The sequence below is a fragment of the Halyomorpha halys genome, unplaced genomic scaffold (assembly GCF_000696795.3).
Source record: "Halyomorpha halys isolate HHAL.00 unplaced genomic scaffold, Hhal_1.1 Scaffold363.1, whole genome shotgun sequence".
Taxonomy (NCBI): Eukaryota; Metazoa; Arthropoda; class Insecta; order Hemiptera; family Pentatomidae; genus Halyomorpha; species Halyomorpha halys.
Genome location: NW_027106613.1, coordinates 271,473 through 298,608, shown reverse-complemented (window position 1 = coordinate 298,608; position 27,136 = coordinate 271,473). Strand labels below are relative to the sequence as shown.

The 27,136-nt window shown below is 34.6% G+C and overlaps 2 protein-coding genes across 4 annotated transcripts in view; both read right to left on the bottom strand.

The window, feature by feature from the left end:
* Positions 1-10,259, bottom strand: part of LOC106681758 (venom allergen 3) — a 23,022-nt gene extending 12,763 nt beyond the window's left edge. The window contains exons 1-4 of the mRNA XM_014422243.2: positions 10,066-10,259; positions 5,248-5,366; positions 4,096-4,171; positions 1,562-1,719 (exon numbers count right to left, since the gene is read on the bottom strand). Of these exons, the coding sequence (XP_014277729.1) occupies positions 1,562-1,719; positions 4,096-4,171; positions 5,248-5,366; positions 10,066-10,132 (420 nt within the window). The 5' untranslated portion in view covers positions 10,133-10,259. The remainder of the gene's footprint in view (positions 1-1,561; positions 1,720-4,095; positions 4,172-5,247; positions 5,367-10,065) is intronic.
* Positions 10,260-15,679: 5,420 nt separating this feature from the next.
* Positions 15,680-27,136, bottom strand: part of LOC106681754 (ancylostoma secreted protein) — a 58,138-nt gene continuing 46,681 nt past the window's right edge. The window contains exons 11-14 of one of the 3 annotated variants that reach the window (XM_014422234.2): positions 26,163-26,272; positions 22,198-22,292; positions 20,136-20,186; positions 15,680-15,786 (exon numbers count right to left, since the gene is read on the bottom strand). In XM_014422234.2, the coding sequence (XP_014277720.1) occupies positions 15,722-15,786; positions 20,136-20,186; positions 22,198-22,292; positions 26,163-26,272 (321 nt within the window). In that variant the 3' untranslated portion in view covers positions 15,680-15,721. Of the gene's footprint in view, positions 15,787-20,135; positions 20,187-22,197; positions 22,293-26,162; positions 26,273-27,136 lie in introns of those variants that run through there. The other 2 variants (XM_014422238.2, XM_014422239.2) reach the window with 2 other exon arrangements.

The window sequence follows — 27,136 nt, the reverse complement described above, 5'->3', positions numbered from 1 at the left end:
ATGAACTACTTCGGCTGGACAGGAACTGGCATCTGGCAGGGCGATAAGCCATTGGAAGGTATATCTATTCCCTTAGCGATGAATTGCTTCGGCTGGACAGGAGCTCTCTAGGATAATTACAGGGATCTATACAGGCCACTGTAGATTAAATAATCATATGGCTAACAGAGTCACCCCTGTGCAGATTCTGCAATGCTAAGGATGAGACGGATTACCACATAATATGTTGGGGTGACCAATTTGCAGGTTTGACTTTCGCACGGGATGGATCGTGTGGCGGATCCTAACCAGTGCGAGCTGATCAATCCCTCAAGTCTACTAAGATTGTTAGAATCTTCAAACCTTAAGCTCTAACGAGCTCACCACAATGTTGTGGTGTTGCAGTATTGTCTTATTGTTATTGGTACACAATAAGCCTTATTAGCTGCAGTGCTTCTGTGCCAAATTAAAAAAAAACAACATTAATTTATATATTATTTTTTAGTTAATTTAAATATATATTACTTGTACTGATTCAGATATTATTTTTAATTTAAAAGCATATATGATGGCAAAATAAACTAAATTAAAACTAAAATTGTACATTCTTTTCCTTCTTTCACATCCTCCTTAAGTGCCTTTCAGCGTGGAGGAGCCTCTAACCACTTAATCCACATATCTCGGTCTCTGGCAAGCATCTTCATCTGAGCCAGCATTTTTTCTCTTTCCAGACCTAGTCATTGGATATGCTCCATATAGCTCCTGATAGGTCTTTTACCAGTTGGCCTCACCTCCATACATTTTCAAGATTGTACATTAGTAGGAAATATAAAGTTATATAAACTTTTTTTGGTGTTTAATCAATAAATTTTTTTTTTTTTTTTTTTGGAAAAAAAATATTTTGTCTTTACTTTGGAGAGTCCATATTACCACACTTTACCACCCAATCTTGACTTTTTTACATAATGAACAATTATGTTCCTTTGGCACCTAAAAATTTAAAAACAACCTTCCATGCTATTAGTAAGGGGATTCATCTGTATCATAAATTTATATTCAAACACGATATGAAAACTACAGTAACTTACAAACAAAATGGGGTTCCTTATTATCATCTTCCCTCTAATATTAGATGTCTGAGTTATTATTGTAATCTATATCAATAACTTAATCGGAATGTAATTAGAACTAGGGGCAAATCTGATAGAATTTATCGCACTTATTTCAAAGAGAAAAATCACATCTTTTTTGAAAGAACCGTAGCATTTATATTTTATTATACGAATAATAATGGTCCAAAAACTGATTAGTAGCCCAAATATAGATTACCGAGACAGCACTGTTCATGGTTGAACTCAAAAAGAACATTTTTAAAGAAGGACTTTGAACTAAGATTAGGGGTAGATAGACCAAAGCTGCATGATACCTAACAGATGATAAAAATTACTTTTGGTCCTTATCATTGGATATGATTTTTGTGTATCATGTCTGATACCTCATTTCTTTTGAGATACTGATTATTATGGATCAGAAACTTCCTTTACCACACAACTAAACTGTAAATGAAATTATTCCAGGATACCTGTGTAAAATGACCCACGACTCCTTTATGGTTTCCACTCTCATCATAATCATCAATTTCATTGTACCACATCTCCATCATACTAACATAGTCAGAAAGGGACTTGGCATTCTTAGCAGAATTAGCCTTAAATCCTATATTTTCACCAACATCCTCAGCTGTGAAAAAAAAATATGATTAAATTATTAAAATTCATTTAAAGAACACAAACATAAACCCCATAAACCTTATGGACCTAATTTTCACCCTAGACCTTTATATTGTTCCCTACCAATCCACACATCATACCCAGTCCATTGATACCTGGCTTGATGTATTTATTATTGATTCCCCAGAGAACCTTTTATCCTCCTCCTAAATTCCTAAGTCTTTTCTTTTCTCCCATGACCTAATCAAAATTTCCTACAACATTCCCACTCCCTTGCTTATAACAAAGAAAATTAGTTGGCGAAACGTTAATTCCTTAACCATAGAAAACATTGGTCCTTACCTTGATGAACTTTCCCTCTCCTTAGAACCTATTTATTCACTTTTAATCCATTGATGCCTATCCTCGAATCTCTTTAAATTCCTAAACCAACATGCTCCTCTTAAAACCCGTACCTTCAAATGCTCTCCGGTTCCCTGGATCAACTCAGAAATAAGAAATTTAATGAGAAGACGAGACGCTACCAGAAGGCGCTTCAGACGCACCAGAATTTTAGAGCACTATTCCACCTTTAAGTCCCTCCAAAACGTTACCCAAATATCCTCACACCGTGCCAAGGAGCAATACTTTTACAACATCCTATCCCAAGCACCTGATCCTAAATCTAAATGGAAAATCCTAAAGAACCTCTCCAATTAAAGTCCTAAATCTATATTACTCAGTTGATTCAGACGAGCTTAATGCTTTCTTTACTGCTCCTCCTCCAACAACCTCATGCGAATTTTCATTTCTGATCTCTGAAATCTATAACTGTACTTAAACAATTCCTAAGATTCCATAACTCCAGTCCTCAGAACACCCGTCAGCTCCTAGTATCCTCTCTTGTCTTCCACCACTTCGACTATGGATCCTTGATGTATGGAGGGCTATCTGCAGGACTATCTTCGTCCTTGCCCAGTCAGACCTCTCTTCTCAGAGGAGAACTATCCTTTCTTCGGGGAGTTCATCTAAGGGTTGAAGAAGGTGGTTTGCCCTATTGCACTACCATAGAAGGTATTGTAGAGGAAAACCAGGATCTTCGTCCTTGCCCAGTTAGACCTCTCCCATCTGATGGAAGATGAGAACTATCCCTTCTTCGGGGAGTTCATCTAAGGGTTATAGAAGGTGGTTGGCCCAATGCACTTTACATTGGGATGTGCTCAATTACCTGGAGTCGGTAAGCCACAGATGGAAGAGAAGGTAAGGTAAAGAAGCAAATGCAGACTGAGACCAGGAGGACTGGACCTACCGGACGAATGTAGTTGGATAAGGTGCAGCCTCATGAATATGGTGCTCAACTGAGAGCTGGGTTGTCCCATAGGGTGGAAGAAGGTAAGGTAAAGAAGCAAATACAGACTGAGACCGAGGACTGGACCTACCGGACAAATGTAGTTGGATAAGGTGCAGCCTCATGAATATGGTGCTCAACTGAGAGCTGGGTTGTCCCATAGGGTGGAAGGAGGTGGTTGACCCGATGCACTTTATGTTGGGATGGGCTTGACTACCCGGCATTGGCGAGCCATAGATAGAAGATGAAGGTGAAGAAGCAGACACAAAGACCAGGAGGGCTGGACCTACCGGATGGATGCAGTTAGATAAGGAGCAGTCCTATAAATACAGCGCTCAACTGAGAGCTGGGTTGCCCCATAGTTCAAATATAAAAAAAATTATGTTTCCAAAAATTAAATAGATTCCCACTATTAAGTGTATAATAAGTAAAATAAAAATAAATTGTAGATTTTTTGCAGCAGTGGCATGGGTAAGTCCATCATAATGCAGATTTTTCTTCCGTGAGGGTTGGAAGGTACTCAAGCTTGGACATGAACCTTGTAGTTTCTTTACCTACTGTCTGAGCCACACTATCCTGTCGCAAGTAGGGTAATAGACCTGGCAGGCTTTGAACATTACAGATCAGCTTGATATAACTAAAACCTAGCTCTTGGAAATGTTGAGTCATTCTTTTGCAAAAAAGCACTTCCGGCCATTCCTCAAGGGCGAGCTATAGCTTGTTTGTTGTATCTACGATCAGGACGATATCGTTCATAAATAATAAGCTTTGAACTGTTCCTCAGGGATACAATAGGCTTTGAAATATTTTGCAAGTTTCATTTCCCAATAACCGCCTAACAGTTTTAGTCAGGGTAGATTTTGCCTAATTGGAGCATAGACAGATAGATTGAGGTGCAAGAGTAAAATATTTCATTTGAATCACCATTTGTCTTTAGAAATTTATGTTGTCCAATTGTCAGAAACATCTTAATAGTTTTGCTTTGTGTGTGAAAGTTGTCTCCTTTAAATAAAGAATAGTACATAACTACTTATGGCTGAAAAACTGAGTGTTTCTTACGTCTATCTGGATTATGTTTGAATTCGCATTTTTGGGAATGCTTAAGTGAAAGATCTGCAATCTCCTTATCCCATTTCTGAAATTTTAAACAGAATATAATGAAGTTAATAATTTTAATATGATCTTTCTTTTCACATTATTACGGAGAGTGGTCATATCAGACTAGTATATGTATCTTATTGCGAGGGAATCTACAATTAAAGTTTATTGACTTATTAGTTGATCTATAGTGTTTTTATAGAACTTCAACTAACCCATTATCATTATTTCTACAGTTTTTATTAATTCATTAATAGAACTGTTCAATCAACAACAATAACAACTCTCATTTCATTTCCTTGTGTCTATTAAACAAGGACTTCCACAAGAAAATGGTAGAACAAGAACAAAATTAATTTAAAACTGATGCTCTGCTTCAATATTTTTTAAGAAAGGGTTGGCAAAATGAATATTACACAATTATTTCATAAATAGATTAATGAAATCCTATTTATTTATTAATTTTTGTCATCGTTCAAATTAATCTCAACTTAAATTGTAGTAAGACAGTTCGGGTGGTGATCAATTAAGGTACAAAATGGTAAAAAACTATTTAATGGTAACCTACATTTCGCCCCACTTTACAGAGCTTCATCAGGGCTGATCCTGAGGGTTAAAGTTTAAGGACTGTGAGTCTTTAAGCTTAAAACTGATAGTATTAGAATAGACTTCGGAAAATCATATTTTTCTTTTAATTCCTTAATCGTATGTGTAATTAAGGAGTACCATACAATATCTAATTAAAGAAAAAAAATGTAATTCAAGTTAGATACATCCACAGCTGTGAGATTTTTAGCAATTATAAAACATGAGAATGATTCCTAAGTATCAACAAAATTCCATATAGCATATAGCTTTTAATCAAAGCACAGGTATGGAGTACCAGAAACTTGTTAGAGGCATTTGAACATTTACAGTCTTACTACGAAATATACCAAATTCAAGTTCAGAGGCTAGTAAATTTTTAAATTATTTATTCACATTTCCAAATTTAACCATATTCTTTCATCACTATTTGTGTAATAATGAGTCATTCTTGAAATTCATTTTTTTAATAAAAAAAAAACAGTTTTTCTATTAAACAAAAAATAAGAGGTCAGCCTCTAAACTTACAAATTGCCACATGTTTTTAGCTCCACCTAATTTTGTTTTTCCAAGTGCGACTTTGTTCCTCATTTCATTGTGGTACTTAAGGGAACCCAAGATTTGTTCACATGTAAAAGGCTTGCTTTCTGAAACATTTAAGAGCAATTTAGTATTCACTACAAGTAATGTGAGAATAGGACTTCCCAGAAGGAATCATTATTTGACAGAGGATGAACATGACTTTTAAGTCCATTATTTTCCCCATTTACCAAGTGAAAATATCTAGTCTTATAACAAGTATTTTAATTTGATTCCGAGCAGTAATGGGGAAAAGAAAATTTAACAACTCATTTAACAGACAACCGTTAAAACTGAACACAGATTTGTGAACTGACCTTTTAAATGTATATCCTAATGGCTAGGATCTTTGTATAAACCATATTTAGAATACTCCAGAAATATTTCAATTTAAGATTATACTTCTAGACTAATATCTACTCTTTTCAGATAGTAACTTCTGTTACTTAATAATTTATATATTATTAGAGGCATTTTATGATCATAATTAGAAATTATGGCCGATGTTTTTTAAGACCTTTTAAGAAAGTTTGTGACTTGACCAAGCATTTGTAGGTATTTTGGACTTATTTCAAGCGGCAAACATTACAAGCTTCAAGTATCGATTCATCGATCCGTACTATTGAGTGTCGATACTTAACTAGTACTGCATCGAAAGGAATATTTATTGTTAATGCAACTTCCCTATAGTAGGATGAAACATTATCTGTATTCTTTTTAAGGAATGTGTTGATATTTTAAATTTTATATATGATAACAATATCAAAACTTGAGAATCAAACGCCTATAGGTAGTTTTCCAAAAATGGTACTTGAAGCTACTTTTATTACTACTATTATAGAATCAATCAATAATATATTGTTATTAATGTTATATAATAAAAAATGTGGAATTAATGTGATTCAAAAGTTTTTATTAGGAATTTTTGATTGATTGTGATTCACCCGCAGCACAACAGAATAAAGATTACTATTTAAAGTAAATATTAGGAACTAGTAATCCACGTATGCAGGTCCAAAGCCTAGACCGTTGGCGTTAAAAAACGTGAATATCACTAAAATGTATTGAGGCCGTGGAGCTAATACTCCAAAGTGCTCCCACTATTCTCTTAAGAGCTGGTGCAGTCTAGCTCTTTTGGCCCCCTCCCCCCAACGAAAATGTTTAATTTTTTTTTATTTTCGATAATAATATGTTTTTGTATTAGTTTTATTTTATTTAAACATGGTACATCATCATCATCAACTAACATATCAACTACTGTGTACTAAACGCACCGAGCAGTTTTCGCCAGTTCATTCAATCTAGTGCAGATGTACTACAACTTCCAACACCTAGTAGGCTCCTCGAATCATCTTGCACATCTGCGCATCCTTGTTTAGGATTGACTCTAGGTAGTGTTCCGTGCAATAGTTCGAGATGTTTATTTAAAATCTCTTTGGCACCCAACAGCGTAACATCCGGCCCGCCCATCGAAGCCTTTATCATTTTAGCATCTGTTCCATAAATAAAGAATACAATTCATGGTTTTTCCATATATTCTCTAAGTGGACTATAAATACACAGGTTGTGCGTGTTTCGGCCCCTAACGCCTCGAAAACCCATTTATCAATAATAATATGTTATAAGTAGGTATTCATATTAATTAGTAGATAATATTTAAACAGCTGACAACTTATTTTAAAAGGTGGTATAATCAACGCAATTTATAAAACAAAACGTAGAAAATAGAAATAAACATATGGAAATATAATTTGAAAAGTATTGTTTAAATTATATTACAAGCCTATTTTTTAAATGGTACTATGTAAGTATTTCTCTTTTAAATCGAATAAAATAACAAAAATAATAATTATAAAATACTTTATAGTTCATTTATCAAGCTTTAATTTGAGTGCTGACAAACAATACGGACTTAGCGATTGATACTCTACCCCTCCTCTAATGGATCATTAGATCCATAGTACTATCTTCAGTGTGCGATTTGTGTCCCTGGCTGATTGTAGGTCTTGGCTATTAATATGTGGATATAAAAAATACTTTACTAAGGGGAAGGACCGTACTACAACTCACTCATTTGGAATAGTCGTTTTATTGCAGGAACAGGTAATAAAAAATCTCGCAGTTCGATTTCCTCAACCTCAGGGTTAACTTTTATATATTTGAATGCATCTACAAACGACACGGAAAGGGAGATGGGAAAAATTGGAGCGGAATATCAGTAATACTAACCACTTTAAGAAAAATAAATTTCTCTTCACCGTTTAGAGTTTACATAGTATATGTCTGTCTCATATTTTCAACTTTGCAACCCTGGGAATTTGAAAACTACATCAATTATGAATAAGCTGCTCGATAGAGAAATTAGTTCGGTTGAAACCACTAGGACATTCTTAACGAATCCGTCTGTAACCTCCTAGATTTTGCTAGCTCATTTGTTTTCGCCTGGTTAGCAACTAATTGTTGGAATTCGTGAGCGTCTCCATCTGTTTTTTCGTCTAACCTAGGGGAGTCGCTTAAAAAAACCTGATTATAGAACTAACCTACGTGTCATTGGGAGTTATAATAATTATTTCAAGTCAGAACTCATTAAGCCATCATACTGCAAACCATGAGCCGTTTAGTTGAAAATCCTCACCTTCCTTCACCTCACAACGCTGGAGTCTTTAAGTTTACCATGATCTAAGGTTGTAAGGCATACAATAGGGTTGAGAGGAAAGCCTCTAAATTTGTTCTTATGCAGACTCAAAGAGACGCTCATATATAGGTATGTTATTTTTCAATTGCCCCATATTGTGGAGGGCAATAAAATTCTTATTATGAAGTAATGGAATTATCAAAAATCAAACTTACTCAATTCGATTTTGACTTGAATTATTTTCCGCTTTCTTAAAGTGCAAACGTTTTCGTAGCTTAATTCCTAGATAAATTTCGGGAAATAATTTTATTTTCATTCTTTATAATTATATTTAAGGTAACTTCAAAGTGTAATAATTATATTCATCTTTTTTGTGTTTTATTGGAATAAAGTAGGTAGTTTGAGGTATGCACAGGAACAAGAAAAGAACCAAAAAAATCCTGGTCATTGAAACTAATTTAAGTATACAACTTAAGTTTGTAGTAAACAGTTATGTTACTGCCATGTTTAATAATTAAGTTTTATATCGCATGGGCGTAGGCAGGATTTAGCCAAGGGGGAGAAGACAGCCCATTACACACACATACATATATTTTGGAACATTGGGTAAGCATGAAAGATACTAATTCCGCAACAGTCCAAGAAATACAATCACCATTTATTTCCGCAACATAAAATTCAATCATTACTTTTAAAATTTGTATTACCTATAATCACAATAAAATATTGTAAATGAAACTTGATAATCGTACATAAAGACAAAACAATAAATACAAAAATATAAGAGCTGATGAAGATGTTTGCTATGAGAGCATCAGCCTTCAGGGATATGGTTGGCAAAAATATTAACTACCTCTTCAACGATGGTTGCCATCTTTGATTTATTTTCAACAAACATTCTGAGATTATTGAAATGGAAAATAGTAAGCCACAATAGGAATAATGGTATCTAATAAAGGTTCTTTTATATTCATTATTTTTAATTCCATTTATAATTAATATTCTATAATTATTTTCTCCCCATTATTTTTAGAAAAGTATATGGCGAATAATTGTGCTCATTGAATCTTACCTTTTTTACCGAAGAATCGACTTATACTCATCTTTTCCTTTCAAAGGTGTGGTAGTGATCTTGTGATCCGTGAAGATGTCAATCAAAGTTACCTTCCTAATTATGGCATATTTCCAGAAGGAAATCATTTATGAAATAAGTTCACTGTTTATTTTTTTTTCGTGGGGTGTCAAAAAGAATAAATAAACCCCTGCTCCCCTCTTTCTGCGCCCATGGTATATAATATTTACGTAGTATATGTATTTGATTCAATTATATTTTTTTTCGGCCAAGACTCCCCATTGGAGTCCTATACTGCCTAACCATGGTTGGGGGTCAAATCTTTCCATTTTGTGGGACCACCACACAATGAAAAAAGTCAACGCCCCAGGCCGGATTCGAACCGGCACCGCCAATAGACATAAAATTGGTAACACTGTCTTGCCACTAAGCTAAGGGCGGCCCTTCAATTACGTTTATTTTTATTTGTAATATTTTCTTTCTAATTTTTGTTTATTTGAAAAGAAACATATGTATTTAATATTTGTATTATAATAATTAAGTAAGAGTAACGGCGTTGCCTAGCGACAGACCGATGATCTACATTTTAAAATCAGTTGTTGCTAACTAAACGACTAACTTATAAATAAATTTCATTTTTACTGAAAAATGTACTGTTCTAGTTATGAAGTCAGTTGGCTGTTTAAAAAGTTATGACTGTTTATCAAACAGTTTGGTGATTTTTGAGATATTAAGTATGTTAGTATATCTACATATTATGGATTTTCTGTTATTTGCTCGCAACCCTGAACTTAACTTCAGAACCCAGGAATCACAATTTTTTTTTTTAATTTATGTACCATATAAACTAGTCATTTCTATGACTGACTTTTTATAAAAATATATTACTAAAGAGGTAACAATAAACTGCAATCGGATAAAAACAAAAAAAATCAATGAAAATTTTTTATTTTTTTTTTTATTAGTAGAATATATAGCACTTGTAGAGTATGACTCTAATACTAAGTGGCTGCTAGGCCTTATAATTATGCTTTAAGTTCTATTATGTACAAAAACTCACTAAGAATTTTGCAGGTTTCAATAGGAAGGACCATCATTATAACTGCAAAAATAAAACATAGAATCATTTCTGATGATAATTTTGCATATTCTTCACTTAAAATTTTCGTAATTTAATTTAGCCTTTAGAATTTGAACAATGAATTTTAATGGAACATTAAACTCTATTACTCCTACATAGATAAGTAGAAGATAATCTAGATTAAAAACCTACTAAAAAATAAATTAACACATGTGTGTAAATTTAGTTATTAACAGATGAAATAAGTTTGGTTGTACTCAGAATACGTTTATTAGGAGAGAATTCATAAACAATATAATAATATTGAGAAATGTGTGAATTAGTCGAACAACGTTACATATGACCTCTGTACATGGAGTGAGATGGATTCGATGTGAGAGAGACTTGAAGTCGAAGTGATTCATTCCTCTCTCCTAAACTACTTCATTGGGATCTGGACAAGGAGCGAGATGAAATAGACTCGAAGCAAGATTTGCGTCTTACGGTTCAAATTAACATAAAATTATTTAATTTAAATTGTTTCTCATCGCAGATAATATTCCATGAAAATTTTGTTAGTCATTACGTTTAAGTCCCAGGATTATAACTTGATATCCAAGGATTGAATTTGAATTTGAATCATGATCATATTAAGGTGGATCCACATGTTGGCCGCTCGCCACGGATCGGAGGCTCGTACAAATCCTCGCAAACAAAGAGCGGACCATCCACATGTCAGTGTTATTCAGAGAGGCAAGCATGGCGGACGTACTAGTAGTTTCAGCCATTGCACTTGGATTGTATTATTTTTATTACAAAAAAATAAAATAAAAGGAAATTAAATATAAATAAATAAGATTAAATATAAAACTTATTATAAAAAGTACCAACAAACACCTTTAACCTCCTAACAGCTCTCATGTGGAACTAGACAAAGAACAATGGTGTAGATGCTACACGAGCGCTCTCACGAACCCCTTTGATCTGTGTCCAAAAACCGACTCTCGACGGCTCGGCAACGAGCCTAGGCCAACCAAGCCAAGCCACCCATCCACATGCTCGCGTATGTCTGAGTTCGCCATGGCTCGGCCAACATGTAGAGGCCCCTTTACAATACCAATATCCAATCCATTGTGAAATATGAGAGATGCTGCATTTAAACTAATCTTTATGTTATCATATTAAATCTCAATATGTGACAGGCTTTATGTTATCTATTAAAGATTGTTGAGGATGGATTTGAACGCATGAAATTCCCAATGAATGTTACATTGCAGATATTGGATTTGTATTTGAAACACAAACACAGGGGTATTTATGTATATGTTTATATATCAGGGTGTCCAGCGATATAGCCTGAACATATTCAAGGATCTCAAAACTGTAAAATGTATAATTTAAGGCACTACTCTTCAAAAAATTTAAAACATAATCGGAACCATAAAATGTTCCAACTTGATAATGATACGAATGATTTTAAAAATTGTATCCTGTACCAAAAAAATATACCAAAATACAGAATTTCCTCATCAGTTTAATAAAGGTTAAAAAATGTGTGATATGATGTGTAATTAAAATAAATTATATGTGTGTGTGTATATATATATTTTGAAAGATTGTTAGTAGGCCGGATGTGATTGATTGTAGGAAGATAGTCATCAGGGTCTGAATGGTCATAATTCATTTTATTTGAATTATTTAAACATAAATTTTTGATTTTTACCAAGAAATGAAAAGCTCATAGATTTTTGAGAGACGATTTTAGAGGAAAAGTGGGTATCACATTGCATATACCTACCTCAACAAAAAGTTACTATCACACAGCATATACCTTACTCAACAAATATATAATTTAAGTTAAATTATTTTAACGTTTCTTAGCTGGGCTGTTCTCATAGGTACACACAGAGACAATTTTAGGCTGCATGTTAACTTAAGCAACACAAACGCACCAAATGAGCACACCTGAACCGAAGAGTTTGAGCGGAACTCCCTCTCCCCTCTTGTCAATCCTTTCTAGTTTGTGTTTATTTATTTATCTCGAGCAAAGTTATTTACCCTTTTACTTGATTTAAATATTACCTCTTTATCAACATATTTTAGCCTTTTACACAAAATAACTTACATCTGGAAACATAACAAAAATGACGATTAAAAACCTACTGCACACTTCAATTAAATCACGTTTCTACAGACATTAATTTTTTGGTGCGTGGTTGTTTGTTCCTCCTCCCTGCAGCTGTGCTCATTTAGTGTGTTTGGTCAAGGAAATACGTGGCCTTGCTTATTAGTCATGCTGTAAATTTCTGGTAACCTACACTATAACCTTCCTTGTTCATGTATTCCTATGACTTAAAAAATATGATAATTTTTTTAATCATTAAGTTCTGTAAATTACCCACTACGGAAGATGTTGCAATCAAATAATAAAAAAATTGTATACATTGCATTGAAGAAAGTATTTATTGGAGTAAAGCGGAGATGTATCGAGGTGGTTGTATTAGATCTGATTATGTTATGTACTCAGGAGGCCTCGACAATCCATGCTAACTTTGATATGGTAGTTGATTAGGTGAACAGATAGGATGAGACTTACGGGTGCCGTTAGTCTTCTAATGATGGTAACCTCGTCCTACAAGGTACTATTCCTAAAGAAACGAAGAGGAATGCATGCCCGGAGTGTTCCGGCGGGCGGTATTGCAGGAAGCTAACTTCGTTTTACCGGGTGCTATTCTTATAGACATAATGCGAAGGAGTATGTAATCCCAGAGGATGCCAGCCACCGGATTCTAGGAAAGGATACAAGGTTTAGGAAAGAGGAAACACCCGGAGAAGGCAAAGAAATAAAAGATAGTATAATCTTCCAAAATTATAGAATAAATAAGATATGGTCTACTGTATATACTACAGTGGAGGGTGGTCCTCTGCCTTTTAAGGTGTTTCTTGTGAAACACCTTATTTCATACTAAGATATTCTAATTTTGGCCAACTCTTGTCTCTGGGCTATATCTGTGTCAGCTTTCAGTGAATCAGCACATTCTATTGGAATCTTTATTTATACAAATGATACAGTCAAAAATATTGCAATGTCTTAGAAAGTTTTGTTACATATAACAATTAAGGTATTAACAATAAATAGTAGTTACCATATTAGCTGGTACGTTGCGTCATGCCGGGCCATAGCGGTTTCGGCGGCTGTAATAGTTACAGTCTGGATTAGCAGGTAGCGGTATAGCAACAGATGTATATGAGGATAGTCTGAAAAGTTTCAGACCGCAACGTGAAGATGACAGCACTCGTAAATAAAAGCAATTGAATCTCGGTGTTGATCTGTTGCCGGTTACCCACCAAAGTTTCAGCCATTTTGGACGCGCAGTGTTTATGTAACAGTCGTTTGAGTGAGTGTTTTAGTGAAATTGAACAAAATCGAGTATCGAGCTGTCATTAAATATTTGTTTTTGAAAGGCAATACACAAGGCAAATCAAAGATGAGTTGAATTCTGTGTATGGGGACTCGCACCATCATTTACCACAATGGAAATTTGGGCAGCTGAATTTAAACGTTGCCGTAAGAGCTTGGGAGACAATGAACATTCGGAAAGTCCAAAAACTGCAACTGCCGACGAAAGCATCGCCAAAGTTCACCAAATGGTGCGAGACGACCGCCGAATTAAAGTGAGAGAGATAGCAGAGGTTATGAACATGTAAAAATAACGTGTTTGCAACATATTAAATCAACATTTAGATATGAGAATGCTGTCCGCACGTTGGGGGCCACCTTAGACCAAAAATGTGTTCGAATGAACATTTCCAACGCTCTGTTGGCGCAAAAATCCGGGTTTTGGTGCCGATTAATTACTGTAGATGAAACTTGGATACACTATTATACGCCTGAAACAAAAACCAACATTGGTCCAAAAAGGGGGAACCGGCTTCAAAAAAAGCAAAAACTGTTTTCTCGGCTGGGAAAGTGATGGAGACTGTTTTTTGGGATATTCATGGAGTTATTTTAATCGACTATCTTCAAAAAGGAAGAACCATTACAGGAGCATACTACGCATCATTACTTGACAAGCTGAAGCAGAACTTGCGGCAAAACGGCCACATTTGCAGAATAAGAAAATCCTGTTTCATCAAGACAATGCACCGCCTCACACCTCAGCTCTTACCATGACCAAAATCCACGAATTACGGTTTGAACTGCTTGACCATCCGCTTTACTCACCAGATTTAGCCGCGAGCGACTTCTTTTTTTCCCTTTTATAAAAATTGCGGTCGGAGGAGAGAGATTTTCATCAAATGAAGAGGCAAGTAGCTTCATGAACTATAATTTTTAGAGTACTTTTTGGACGGGTTACAGAGATGAGAGCATCAATGGGTGAAGTGTATAGAGTTACAAGGAGACTGTTGAAAAATTAAAAAAAAATCAAAAAATGTCTTGTATTTTTGTTAGGTCGGAAACATTTCAGACCACCCTCGTAGGTAAAAGGCTTAAATTAGATGATGCCCTGGGGACATCTTATTAGATGCCACGGAGGATTATCATATAGTCATATAGCAAATAATGGTTCCTTATCCTAAATACAGGTGAGCAATATGAGCTCTGCTGGGGAACAGAACATATGTTTTCCATCTCAACCTCCTCACACACACAAGCCAAAAAGGTAAACATCACAGACCACTCTTTTCTCTGTTTATAATGTTGTACACCAACTTGCGGTCACCACACTCCTCAATTCTCTGAATCTCCTACCCCTCTCAGATCGTCTCCATCCAGTTCTGGATCTGTAACTCTGCCTAACTTCTCCTCTTTCAGCTTCAGATCCTGACTCCTCTCGTTTCCAACGTTTCCCTGGAGATCTCATGTGATCTTTGTTCCTCTTTTCTCTGGCGTACCTTCTTTGGGCATTCACCTCCATTAGTTACTTGGACTGAACTCTCTTCCGATACACCTATAGACCATGATTTCCTGAATGTCCCTCATTCCATTGGCACCATTGGGTTCAAGAATCCATGAGTAGATGGGGATATTCGAACTCAACTATAGACCACAAGCAACTCTAATAAGAGATAAACTCTAACCTACAAAAAAACCTTTATATTCTTGAAAATATTTGTGGTCTACATTTCTCCATGACAGTTTTCTAGTTTTAAATAAAGTAATATGTCCATCACTGAGACCAGTATCACCATTTTATTAGTTAACTAGAACTATAGCAACTTTTGTTCACTCAGACATTAAACTAATATTTCCTGTTTTCAGGTGAGAGATTGCAGTGAGAAAATCCTTGCAACTTATATATGAAGAACTAATAAGCTGAAAATTTGATCTTGAAACACTTGAATATTTATCAACCGCGATAAATATAGGAATAGGTACAATGTCAACCTTTCAAACTGTTAAAAACACCACTTTCACCACTGAAGGATAACCATACATGTTCTAGACACAATGTTATCACAAAGGAATATGTTATTATTTTATTTGTTTGTTGTAGAGTATTACGTTACCCTTTTGATGGGAATATCAATGTTAAAAAATGGTTGTCAATTGTGACATATCATTTTAATCACAACAGTAGATATATTTGTAAACAAAAGAATAAACCACATTAAAAAAAAATTGTTTATTTTTCATTTGATTTTTTTATTATACTTATAAGATACTGTACCAGACAATTGCAGAACTGATAAGGATAACAACAACTGATTCTTTGAGTCCTAAAATAAAGTTTTATTAATAAATAAAATAAACATTTTTCGACAATATCAAAATAATATTAATTTGTATTCTATATAAATAAGTTTGATTTTTGGAGCTTACTTCTAGAAAAATAATATGTTGCAAGAAAAAAAAAAATGTGGCGGAGCCTGGCCAGGAAGCGCGTTCCTCGGGTGGTGGATATATCGAATAAAGACCCGTGGACTAACACATACCCAGTTCTGAGGGGTATAGTCCGGCCAGTTATCCCGAGGAAATGGGGCCTCTCCTACTGGGTTAATCACCTATAGGAGAGAATCATTGATTCAGAGCAAATTAGCAACAAGACTTGGAATTGGATAGTTTGGAAGGAAACGACATGGCATGGATAAGGACATACGTTTAGGAACATGGAACATGAGATCACCTGCCAGAGATCATTGAGAAAATGAAATCGTACAGGATGGACAAATGATGCTGAAATCCTAGCTAAAGAGATATTTCATAGAGACCTTGAGCAAACAATCACCAAAGCTAGAAATTGCAATAGAAGCATAGTGATCATGAGAGATTTCAATGCTAGAACAGGCAAGGATCACCTAAGAGCACATGGAGTGATGGGACTGCACCGCAGAGAACACATTAAAAATGAAAGTGGGCAACGACTTATTGATTTCTGCATTGAAAATGATCTATTACTGGCAAATTCATTCTTCCCGCATAAGCTAGTCCATAAAATAAGCTATAAGCCGCATAAGCTAGTCCATACATGTGAGAGAAATGTCAACAGTGTCATGGACTATTTCATACATAGCCGAAACATAAGAAGTTATTTTTCAGATGTAAAAATAAGCAGAGGTGCAGAAATAGGAAGTGACCTCATGCTCCTGATTGCTGATACCCAAGTACTCAAGAAAAGAAAGCAGAAGATGAAAGCCTATTCAAGAATTGAAGTAGAGAAGTCGCAGGACCCTCAAAGGAGAGATGAGTATGAAGTACAGTTAAGGAATCGGGTCCAGGTATTAGATGCAAATGCAAGCCTTGACAATCTATGGATTCAAATAAAGGATAGAATTCTGCGAGTAGTACTATAATGTGTGGAATGAAAAAGATTTGCTCGAAAGGTAAACGTACATCATGGTGGAGCAAAGAACTGAGAGTGCAAGTCTCACAAAAGAAAACAGCATGAAAGGGAAACTGTTGGAACAAAACTTCAGAGAAATGGGAAGCATACCTGTTGGCCCAAAACAAGACAAAAAAGCAGTAAGAGTGGTAAAACAGAAATCATGGGAAGAATTTGGAAGGAAGTTGGATTAAGATCATCGGGAAAATATCAGGATTTTCAGCAAAAGGGGGACAAAAAAGGAGGCAGCCTAAGTAAGCCCTTTGTTGTTCATGGATGATGTGGCATCCATATGTAAAAGAAGAACGGACAGGATATTCCTAGGACATAGGAATTTTAATCCTGAAGTGATACAGCTTCTCATCTACGCCGTTGATGTGGTATTGATTATGGACTCAGTGAAAAAGTTACAACTGGCAGTTATGGAATAGTATGAAGAGCTCCAATGAAAATGAATGCTTATAAATACCAACAAAAGTAAGATCCTACAAATTGGAAGAAAGAAGAAAGATATCCACATATGCTGTAATGGAGAAGAATTAAAAGTGGTGACAGACTTCACAGTGATAGATGCTGAAATATCTAACAGGATTAACAGGGCAAATGCAGTTCACTACCAGATATGTAACACTGTGGTATGGAAGAGAGAAGTAGGCAAAGATGTGAAGCTATACATCTTCAAGACAGTATATCTACTCATACTTTTGTATGGAGTGGAGAGTTGGATATATTGACCACAGAGATCCTTTAAAGACCATGGAATATGTCCTAGATGGCAGAAGATCTAGGAGCTGCCATAGGATGTCATATCTTGACTACATTGAGCGACTCTGTAGGGTAAGGACCTCCGACAGGCGAGGAAAAAATAGGAAAGAATGTAATTCCTGGCTGAATGCTCCTCTGCTCTGAGAGACACTAAAGAGGGAAAAGCTAATGAAGAAGAAGCAAGAAAAAAAAATACCACTAAAATATTACAAAATTAGAGCATCAATTTGTGTTTTATATTTGATTGTTTACTTTCTCATTGGTATTAAATGAATTGGTTCTAACCAGCAATGGTTATTGCTAGTGTTTTTGAAGACAGGATTGTAATGTTTATTTGTCACGTGATATAAAAAATGAACCGATGTGCTAATTTTGTCCAGGCGTATATAGACAATTTTTTTTTTTAAATGATATTTCTTTCATTATTTTCAAATAATTTCCTTAAATCAAAAAAGCAACAAAGCTAATTTTTTTTAAAATATAAAGATTTTAACTTCTCTTCATTAGTCAATTGTTCTTCTTTTGTTAGGTTGAATTTGACTCTTCATATGCTAATATGCTAATGCTTTACCTCAACTATTGGTAATTATAAACTATAAATTAAATAAGGAAAAAAAAATAAATTCAAACTAAAATAAATAATTATTAGTAAACAGAATATGAGAAATTACACGCATTGAATTAAATTTAGTAAAAACATAAAAGCAAATATAAAAATCGTGGAATTTTGTCCAATATCTGTAAAACATGCAATTTTGTGCAGAAAAACCTCAAAACATGCAATTTTGTGCAGAAAAACCTTGAAACATGCAATTTTGTGCAGAAAAACCTCAAAACATGCAATTTGTGCAGAAAAACCTTGAAACATGCAATTTTGTGCAGAAAAACCTTGAAACATGCAATTTTGTGCAGAAAAACCTTGAAACATGCAATTTTGTGTAGAAAAACCTTGAAACATGCAATTTTGTGCAGAAACCCTGAAATGTGCAATTTTGTACAATATAAAATTAGTGTTATTTGAATGTCTTTTCCATGATTCGAATTTCTGACAAAATTGGAGCTAGGGAACAAAAGGTGCAATTGGATGAAAATTCGTTCTCTACTAATGCGACAACCAAATTCATATCTTAAATTATATTAGAATCAAATAACTCAGGGACAGAAGGAAAAAAAATATTTTTTTGCTAAAACAAATAGTTGCTAGTTCAAACTCCTCCAGATCACTACTTCTTATTGCGTCTAATTTTCCAATTGCTAACATAATATCATAAAATATTATAATAACATTATTATATAGGATTGGCAAATAAGTCCTTTCGTTTTTTTTGGGTGAAAGAAAACTAAGTATATTTTGGATATAATATTTATTTCAATTTACAATGTAATGTCCATTATTTTCGATTACCTTACACCATTTCACCAACAGCTAAATAATCCCATGTTCATAGAATGTCTGTGGCTTAATAGCGAAAAAGTAATCAAGGCTCCTTGACACCCTGTTCGTTTTCAAACCGTTTTCCATTTATGGAATTTTGTAGAGACCGGAATAAGTGGTAGTTCATTGGGAGCAAGGTACGGTGAATAGGGAGAGTGGGGCAAAAGATCCCATCTAAGGGCTAACAATTTATTGCGGGAGACTAACGAAGTGTGGGGCCTAGCATTGTCATGATGAAAGACGACACCCTTTCGATTTACCAGTTCTGGGCGTTTTCTTCGAATCGATTCATCCAATTTTGTTAATTGTGAGCAGTATTGAATGGAATCGATCGATACACCTTGTGGTAACAGCTACTAAAAAAACACACGCTTGAAATCCCACCATACAGAAGACATTATCTTCTTTGGGTGCAATCCCACTTTATACTGAATGTGGTTCCAGGTGGTTCATTGCTGGGTCTCCAAGATTTTTTTCACACCACATTATCATAGACAATCAACTTTTCATTCCCTGTCCCAAGTTTTTTATGAAATGGATTGTTTTCTTGACATTTTCGCAGTGAACCGCAGATGGAAACGTGTGTTACCAAGTTGGCTTTGGTCAGACAGTGGGGGACCCAAACATTAAGCCTAGAAACTCAGACAAGTTTCTGAAAATGATTTTCTATGCTTATATGTGATACTTCTAGGACCTCTAATGATTGGGATGGATTTTGATCGACTATTGCCTAAACAACAATGGTTTCAATTTCTTATGGGTGACCAGGTCGTGGTGCATCGTTTATGTCAAAATTTCCTGCTCGAAACTTGGCAAACCAATTTTGGTACGCGTGTCAACAGACATTACTGTTTACATATTACAAATAGGATAAACAATCCTATGTCAGTATTAATTGCATTAGAAAAATGTAATGTATTATAAACAAAACATGAATAAAAAAACCGAAAGGACTTTAAACTTAAACAATGTAACTTTAAAAACATAAATCTTTGTTTTTAAAAGTCATTTTGATGTAATAAAGATAAATGGCCATAAAATATTACCTTGAGAAGAGGAGCATGTATCACCCAGTTTGGCATGTTCAGCATCATGAGCTGTAAACATAGTTAAAATAAAAGTTTATGATCAACATATAACTAAATTTAATACTGTTTTTCATGACAAAAAAAAAAACATCATAAACAACAAAATTAAATAATTTAGAAACAATCCTCATTTTATAAGGAATAAGGTCCTATGTCTCCCAACAGCTTCGGACGTTAGACTTATATCCTTCCTATCAAATCAATCAAAGCCTGTGGAAAGATTACAATCCCATTCTAATTTTCCAAATGACTCGTTCAATAGACAGTTGACAACTCAAATTTTAACAGTTTTTAGAAAAGTACTTTTCGACATTTTTCTTTTACAAAGTATGGCAGAAATATAAAAATATAACGGATTACTATAGTTTGCATTTTGCTCTTAGAAATTAATTCAATGCTAAATCATTATAGAATCAATATAAAAAATAGCTAAATATGATTTATTCTATTGACTGAAAGGTTCATATTTAGACCAAGTGAAACTAAGACACACTGCACACGAGCCTAGTAGTTAAAAAACCAACACATGTTAGAACAGACCTTTTATTTAAATGATTTTAGTCATTCATCCATTACCTTCCATGTTTTTATATGTGACATATTTGTTCCAAAAACTTTCAAAACTGGAAATGTGTTTTCAACATGAAAAAAATATTTTTCCATTTATGTTCTGAATTCAATTATTAAATCCTTTGATATTTATCTATTTTTTATTAATGTAAAAATTTGAGATAGTTAATTATTTAAAAAAAAAAAAAGGGTACTTCGGAGCATGCTCATTTAACTTTATACTGATACACCGAGTGTAATAAAAATTTTTAGAGCTGTTTTTGAGTAAATCAAATACATAAAGTGGCACTTCCAGTAAGTTGATTCAATAGAAAAGGTTGTTATAAAATCAAAGGGATAACCAACCTTAAATATGTAATTTCAGTTTCATAGGACTTTTCGTTTTTGAGCTAAGCTGCATACACAAACAGACACACACAGTTTTGCGAAACCAGTAGTCTGGAAGGACCCGATTAGCTTTCAATCTTTCATGGACAGGGGGAAAGGACTTTCTCAAAGTTTCGCTCTTCTGGCTCGCCACCCACTGTCCTTTCCACTACTCTGTTGAGTCCTCCTGCAGTATGTCTTTCCATAAGTTTGGAGTCTCACCATTTCCCTCCAGTAGAACTTCCAGCCTTTACCTCTTTACTTCATATTTGACAAAATCCTCCTTGAGAATGAGATCCAGGGGCATCACTCCGGCCGGCACCTGCACTGCCTCAAATGACACTCATTGCACAGTCTTCAGGACCCTCAGCAGAGATAATTTCTGGAGGATCCCTTCAGATCGCATTCATATGTAAATAACTTTGTTTTACAGGTCAGAACGAAGTTCATCACCACAAGAATATATTAAAATGAATCTTCATAAGAACAGAAAATATTCTATAAATTTTTTTAAATAACTTTCATGTTGTTTACTTGAAAAAATTAACTCATTGTTAATAGTAATAATCATGGAAAAATTTGAAATTATTATTTTTCCATTATGACAATAGTTAAATTTTATTTTCATTTACCTATAAATGAAATATATGGTAATAAATATAGTGTACAAGGATTAAGGTCATAGAAATAATTCATTATAAACCACTTAAATAGTGCGAATTTTTTGAAAACCAAATTTATCCTACATCTATAGCATAACCACCATTAATAATTTCTACTTCATAGGATTTATTTGTTAAGGGGGAGAAGGAAATGTTACACTTTTCGTCTTATCAAGGCCAATTTACTGTACCATGCCTAAACAAATTTCCCTTCAATAAGCAATAGTAATGATCCAGTGAAAATAAAACAAAAATGTCTATAATTTTAAAGGTCAGGAGAGATGAATATGTGTAGTGAGACCATAATCAAAAGATATAAATAAGAATCAAGTATAAAAGCCAATAATGTTTTCACTATTATATTATATATTTATGTTATATAAAAAATATTTATTTACTATTTATTAATGAATTTTCATTACCACAAAGGCCTTGGTATTTTTGAGAAAGAACTCCTTTATCACATTTATCCGGTCCATCATATTCATCATATAGTTTTTCATCTTTATAATTGCCACTGTCCATTGTTGAAAAACAAAATATTACATCCACATCCAAATTTTAATTAGCACATGTTGTTAGTTTATTTAAAATGATATTGGTCAATGGGAATCATTTAATGGTTTTAACAGCCAACAAGCTTCAATAATAGATTCCTTTGATGCAACATAGCAGTGTTTAAGGTTACAGAATTTTTTTTTGGATGCTCACACTGCAGTACTCCCATGAGCTTAAATAAAGTAACCACTTGTGCTTGGCCAATCACCTAAAGATGATTCACTACCTATATTACGTGACTTACCAGCTAGAACATGAACTATGATCATCAGACAAACATCTTAAATTGATCTATGTATTGTTTCTAGTAAATACTTTAATTTCACACATATAACAACCATTTCATATATTATAATATTCAGAGATTTGTTATTTAAATCAATAAACATTACAATAGAATATAGATCTACTTACTTAGGGACTGTAATTTCTATGTTGGGGAAAATAGACACTAAGATTTCAAACATAATATCCAATGCGAATCAGGTCTATTACCAGATCACTAATAGTATCATCGGTCACCATGAAGTAGCTAAGAAGACAAAGATGCATTTTTATAAGTCCTCACCTAAAGCTTGAACATATTGGACAGGAATATCAGTTGCATAACAGTAAAATATATGATTGCTACACAGATCTGTTAGGAAAACCAGACGGGTTGTATAAGAAACAAGAGTATAAGAATGGAGCTGAAGGTTCCCGAACTCAAAACAACTCTGGAAAGCTGACAGCTTAAGTGGTTTGGATATCTCTGCTGGGTGAACGAGGGCATGAATCCTATAACGGTATTGGAAGTTTAACCCTCAGGGAGGACACTAGGTGGACATCCTAGAGTTACAGAGCAAGAATGAGTACAGATTATTGGAAGTAGAAGAAGTTAATCCCTGACCAAATGAAGGGGTTAAGCAAGAACCGAGAGGAGTGGATGTGCTGGGAGGTTTCTCAACACTTGTAATGGCATAAGAGTGTTAAGGTGGCTTTGTATCAGTGTGTCAAGGTAGCACCAATTTGAGAGGTGAGGTACTCTACGTAACCCTTGACAATGCATGTTCAATGGGTTAGGTAGCTGTAGAGGAGATGAATTGGCAGGGTGAGTTTCACAGGTATTCACTGTAAATCCTCACAGAATGGAAACTTCACTCTGTAAGGTATGCGCTTACAATCATGAAGGAAATGGCAAGTTCTGCAGGTATTTGCTGTAGGTCCTTGCAGGATGGATGTGGTATACAAGTCATATAGGTAGGTTCTGACAAAAGTACAGAAGGTATAGGAAGCAGAATAGAAGTCCAATATACATTCGGAAAAATAGAGCTAGAATAATCTGACCCTCTACACATATTGTAACTCACTGCCTCCTAAAGAGGTGTATGCATGAGGTGTATATTCACAATTTGGTTAGTCAATTTTTCGCTTAGTCTATTATTTCTAGACTATTAAACAAAATGTTGTTTTTTTATGTATAGGTGGTTTTAGTTATATTTTATTTTATGTATCAACATTAATATTTGTTGATTTTCTTTTATTAAACAAAAAACAAGCTAACCAATTTCAGTATTCAGAAGTTATGGAGACCAAAACAAATGGTTTCAAATATTTCAAGATGGTGGCACACATCCTTCCGAAGTTTGTGGAATTACTGCTATGTTGAGTGGATGGATTGAAATTGTTCAACATTTGTTGTTTCTCTACCACAATTATAGTACAAATTAATCTAAGAAGAAAAAAAAGACGAAAACAATTGTCAATGAAGAATTTACATCATGAATCATTGTAAGTTAATTAGAGCGGTTGCGCTACAATTGATGTTAGCATCTTCTATCGAACAATGAAGAAAGAAGGACACTTGTTGTTAGGCACAGAGGAGATTACATCTCCTAGAAGCAGGGGGTGATGACCATCCTTTGTCTACTGTCAGTGGTAGACATCAAGAGTCATCCAAGAAGAATGTATCATCCAAACAAGAAAGTCACTTTAGAAAATGACGATACTCTTTTTTTTGGATCGCTAGGTGATAGGACGTCTCCTGTAAGCAGAGGTGACTGAATCCTTTGTTGACTGTTAGAGGTAGCATTTAGAACAAAGACATCGAGAACCATCATTCGTCAAAGAAGCACAAATAATTGGTTAGTTTGATCCACCTAGGATTTAATTATATTTGTGAAAGTAGCTATTTATTTAGTTAAGTGTCATTGTGTTTTGATTGTCTGGTAAACCCACCCTGAGATAAGAGTCAATAATATTATATATAATTTAAAATAAAATTCTCATATCTATTTAATATTGTATCTTTTCATTTAATATTGTTGTCTTTAAAGCTATATATTAGATCTGAGAATAATAAAAACTATTAAATTTCTTTTTATGAAACTCTGTGGCGTAGTTGAACAGAGGGAGATAGGCCGATAATTCTCTATATCATACTTGTTGCCTTTTTTATACAGCAGCATTATTTTTGAGGTTTTCCATTATCCAACTATGTCAAAAAGTTTTCACCAGTGTTCTCAAACAATGGCTAACAAAAAGAATAATTGAATGTGTTGACGAAGAACAAGCAGGTTTTAGGAAGGGATTTTCGACAGTGGACCACATTCAGACTGTAAACCAAATCATCCAGAATACAAATGAATATAACTTCTCTCTATATCTTTGTTTCCTTGACTTTATGAAGGCTTTTGACAGTATTAAACATTCAGAAATATTTAAGGCACTAAGATTAATAGGAATAGAGGACAAATATATTAAGATAATAACAGAGCTTTATAAGGAGATGACAGCATATATTATGACTGAAAAGAAAGGACAAAGCTTTGATGTTGAGAGGGGTGCGCGACAGGGTGATCCGCTATCCCCAATTTTGTTTGTTCTTGTGTTGGAGATGGTGTTCTGGCGTCATGGATGGGAAGAAGTAGGCACTAAAATAAATGGAAAATGGCTGACCAACCTACGTTTTGCAGATGATAATGTGCTCTTTGCAAAAGGTATGGAACAACTGAGAGAAATGATAAAGCGGCTTCTGGCATTGTGTGAAGAGGTTGTTCTTTATCCAAACTATCAAAGACAAAACTTATGACAAATGGCATAAAAGAGGAGTGTGAAATTAACAACCATAAGTTGGCATATATTTAAGAATATTTATCTGGGTCAGTTGATATCATTCACGGATAGAGGAGCAAAAGAGGTCCAGAGGAGATTGGCACTCAGTTGGAAAAGGTTTTGGTCCCTTAGGCATGTAATGAAGGGAAAAACAAGTATTGACCTTAGAAGGCAGGGCTTTGATAGTATCACTAGCCCAGTGGTCACTTATGGATGCTAAGCAGGGTCACTGACTATAGCTCAGGAGAGGAAATTACAGGTGTGGGAAAATAATATTGGAAGAAGCATTGTGAACGTGAGAAAAATGGAAATGGGCACGGCACCTCCTTCGATGCAAAGATGACAGATGGTCAAAAATTGCCACAGAATGGACTCCATACAACCTTCAAAGAACAAGAGAACGTCAAAAGAAAAGATAGAGTGATATGTTCAAGAGGATGGCAGGACCCCTCTGGTGGAGAACTGCTAGGGACAGGTATGTCTGGAAGAAAAAAGGGAAAGAAATCGCCTCCCAATAGGGCTGGTCACCCCAGGAAGTGACTATTGATCCCGAAAGGGAAGGCCTATGCAGGAAAAGATACAGAAAGATGGAGAGAAAGAAGAAGAAGAGAAAATTGATAGAAGTTAATGTTTTGTCAACTATTATATATATACATTTTTTTTTTATCTTTCTATCTTCTTTAAATGTTTATATTATATTTTGTAATGATTTTAATTTAACACAGTCTTTACTTACGCTGGTTTATAATTGCATACTAAGAGAGAGTGATATGGATATTTTTGATTGTTAGGATCTTCATAAAATGTCATTCCACATCCAATATACATTGTACTACCCCAAACCAGCTATAAACACATTCTTAGTTTTTATTCTAAATATTGGTTTAAAATAGCATAATAATTAGTAGCATATAAACAAATGTTTTACATTATGATTAGTCCAATGCTAATGATGAGTAATAGTAAATTGAACAAGATTAAATTTAAGCTTTAATAGAGATTGTGGTTTCCATGTGTGTAGGATGTTTGGTTTTTAATAAGCTCTTATTAAGAGACTTTCTAATTAGAATCTTAGTTCTTCTAAACTTTTTGTGAGACAAATCACATTAGTAACTATGAACCGTATGGGGTAAGGCAGCTAGGTTTTTGTTGTGTATGAGTTTTTAACTAAGCCCCTTAACATTTTCAGAGCATGAAATTTTTCGTAACTCCTTGTTTAGATCCATAAAAACATCGTTCCAAAATGGTGATGCAGGTGGCACAGAGCCAAAGTAGGATTGTAAGGAAATATACTCGATAGAGACTACAGAGGCTCACATGGCTGATGATCAACAGAGCTATGAGGCAATAAAATTTATGCTTAGCCTGACTCCATTGCACCTGGACATTGAAACACAAGCTCTGAACACCATGTACAGGCTTGTTAAACAAGATACTAGATCCAATGCCCTGACTCTGGCAAGGACATGGGAAGATAATTCAGCGGATAGATGAGGATAGGGTGCTTTCCATGCACTCAGACTTACAAATCCGCAAATATAAAGGCACTAAACAAAGTGTCAAAATTGATAAAACAAAAATGGCATTAATTGCTACACGGATGACTCCCTAACATCCCAAGCGTCAGGAGCTGGCATCTGGCAGGGCGATAAGCCATTGGAAGGTATATCTATTCCCTTAGCGATGAACTACTTCGGCTGGACAGGAACT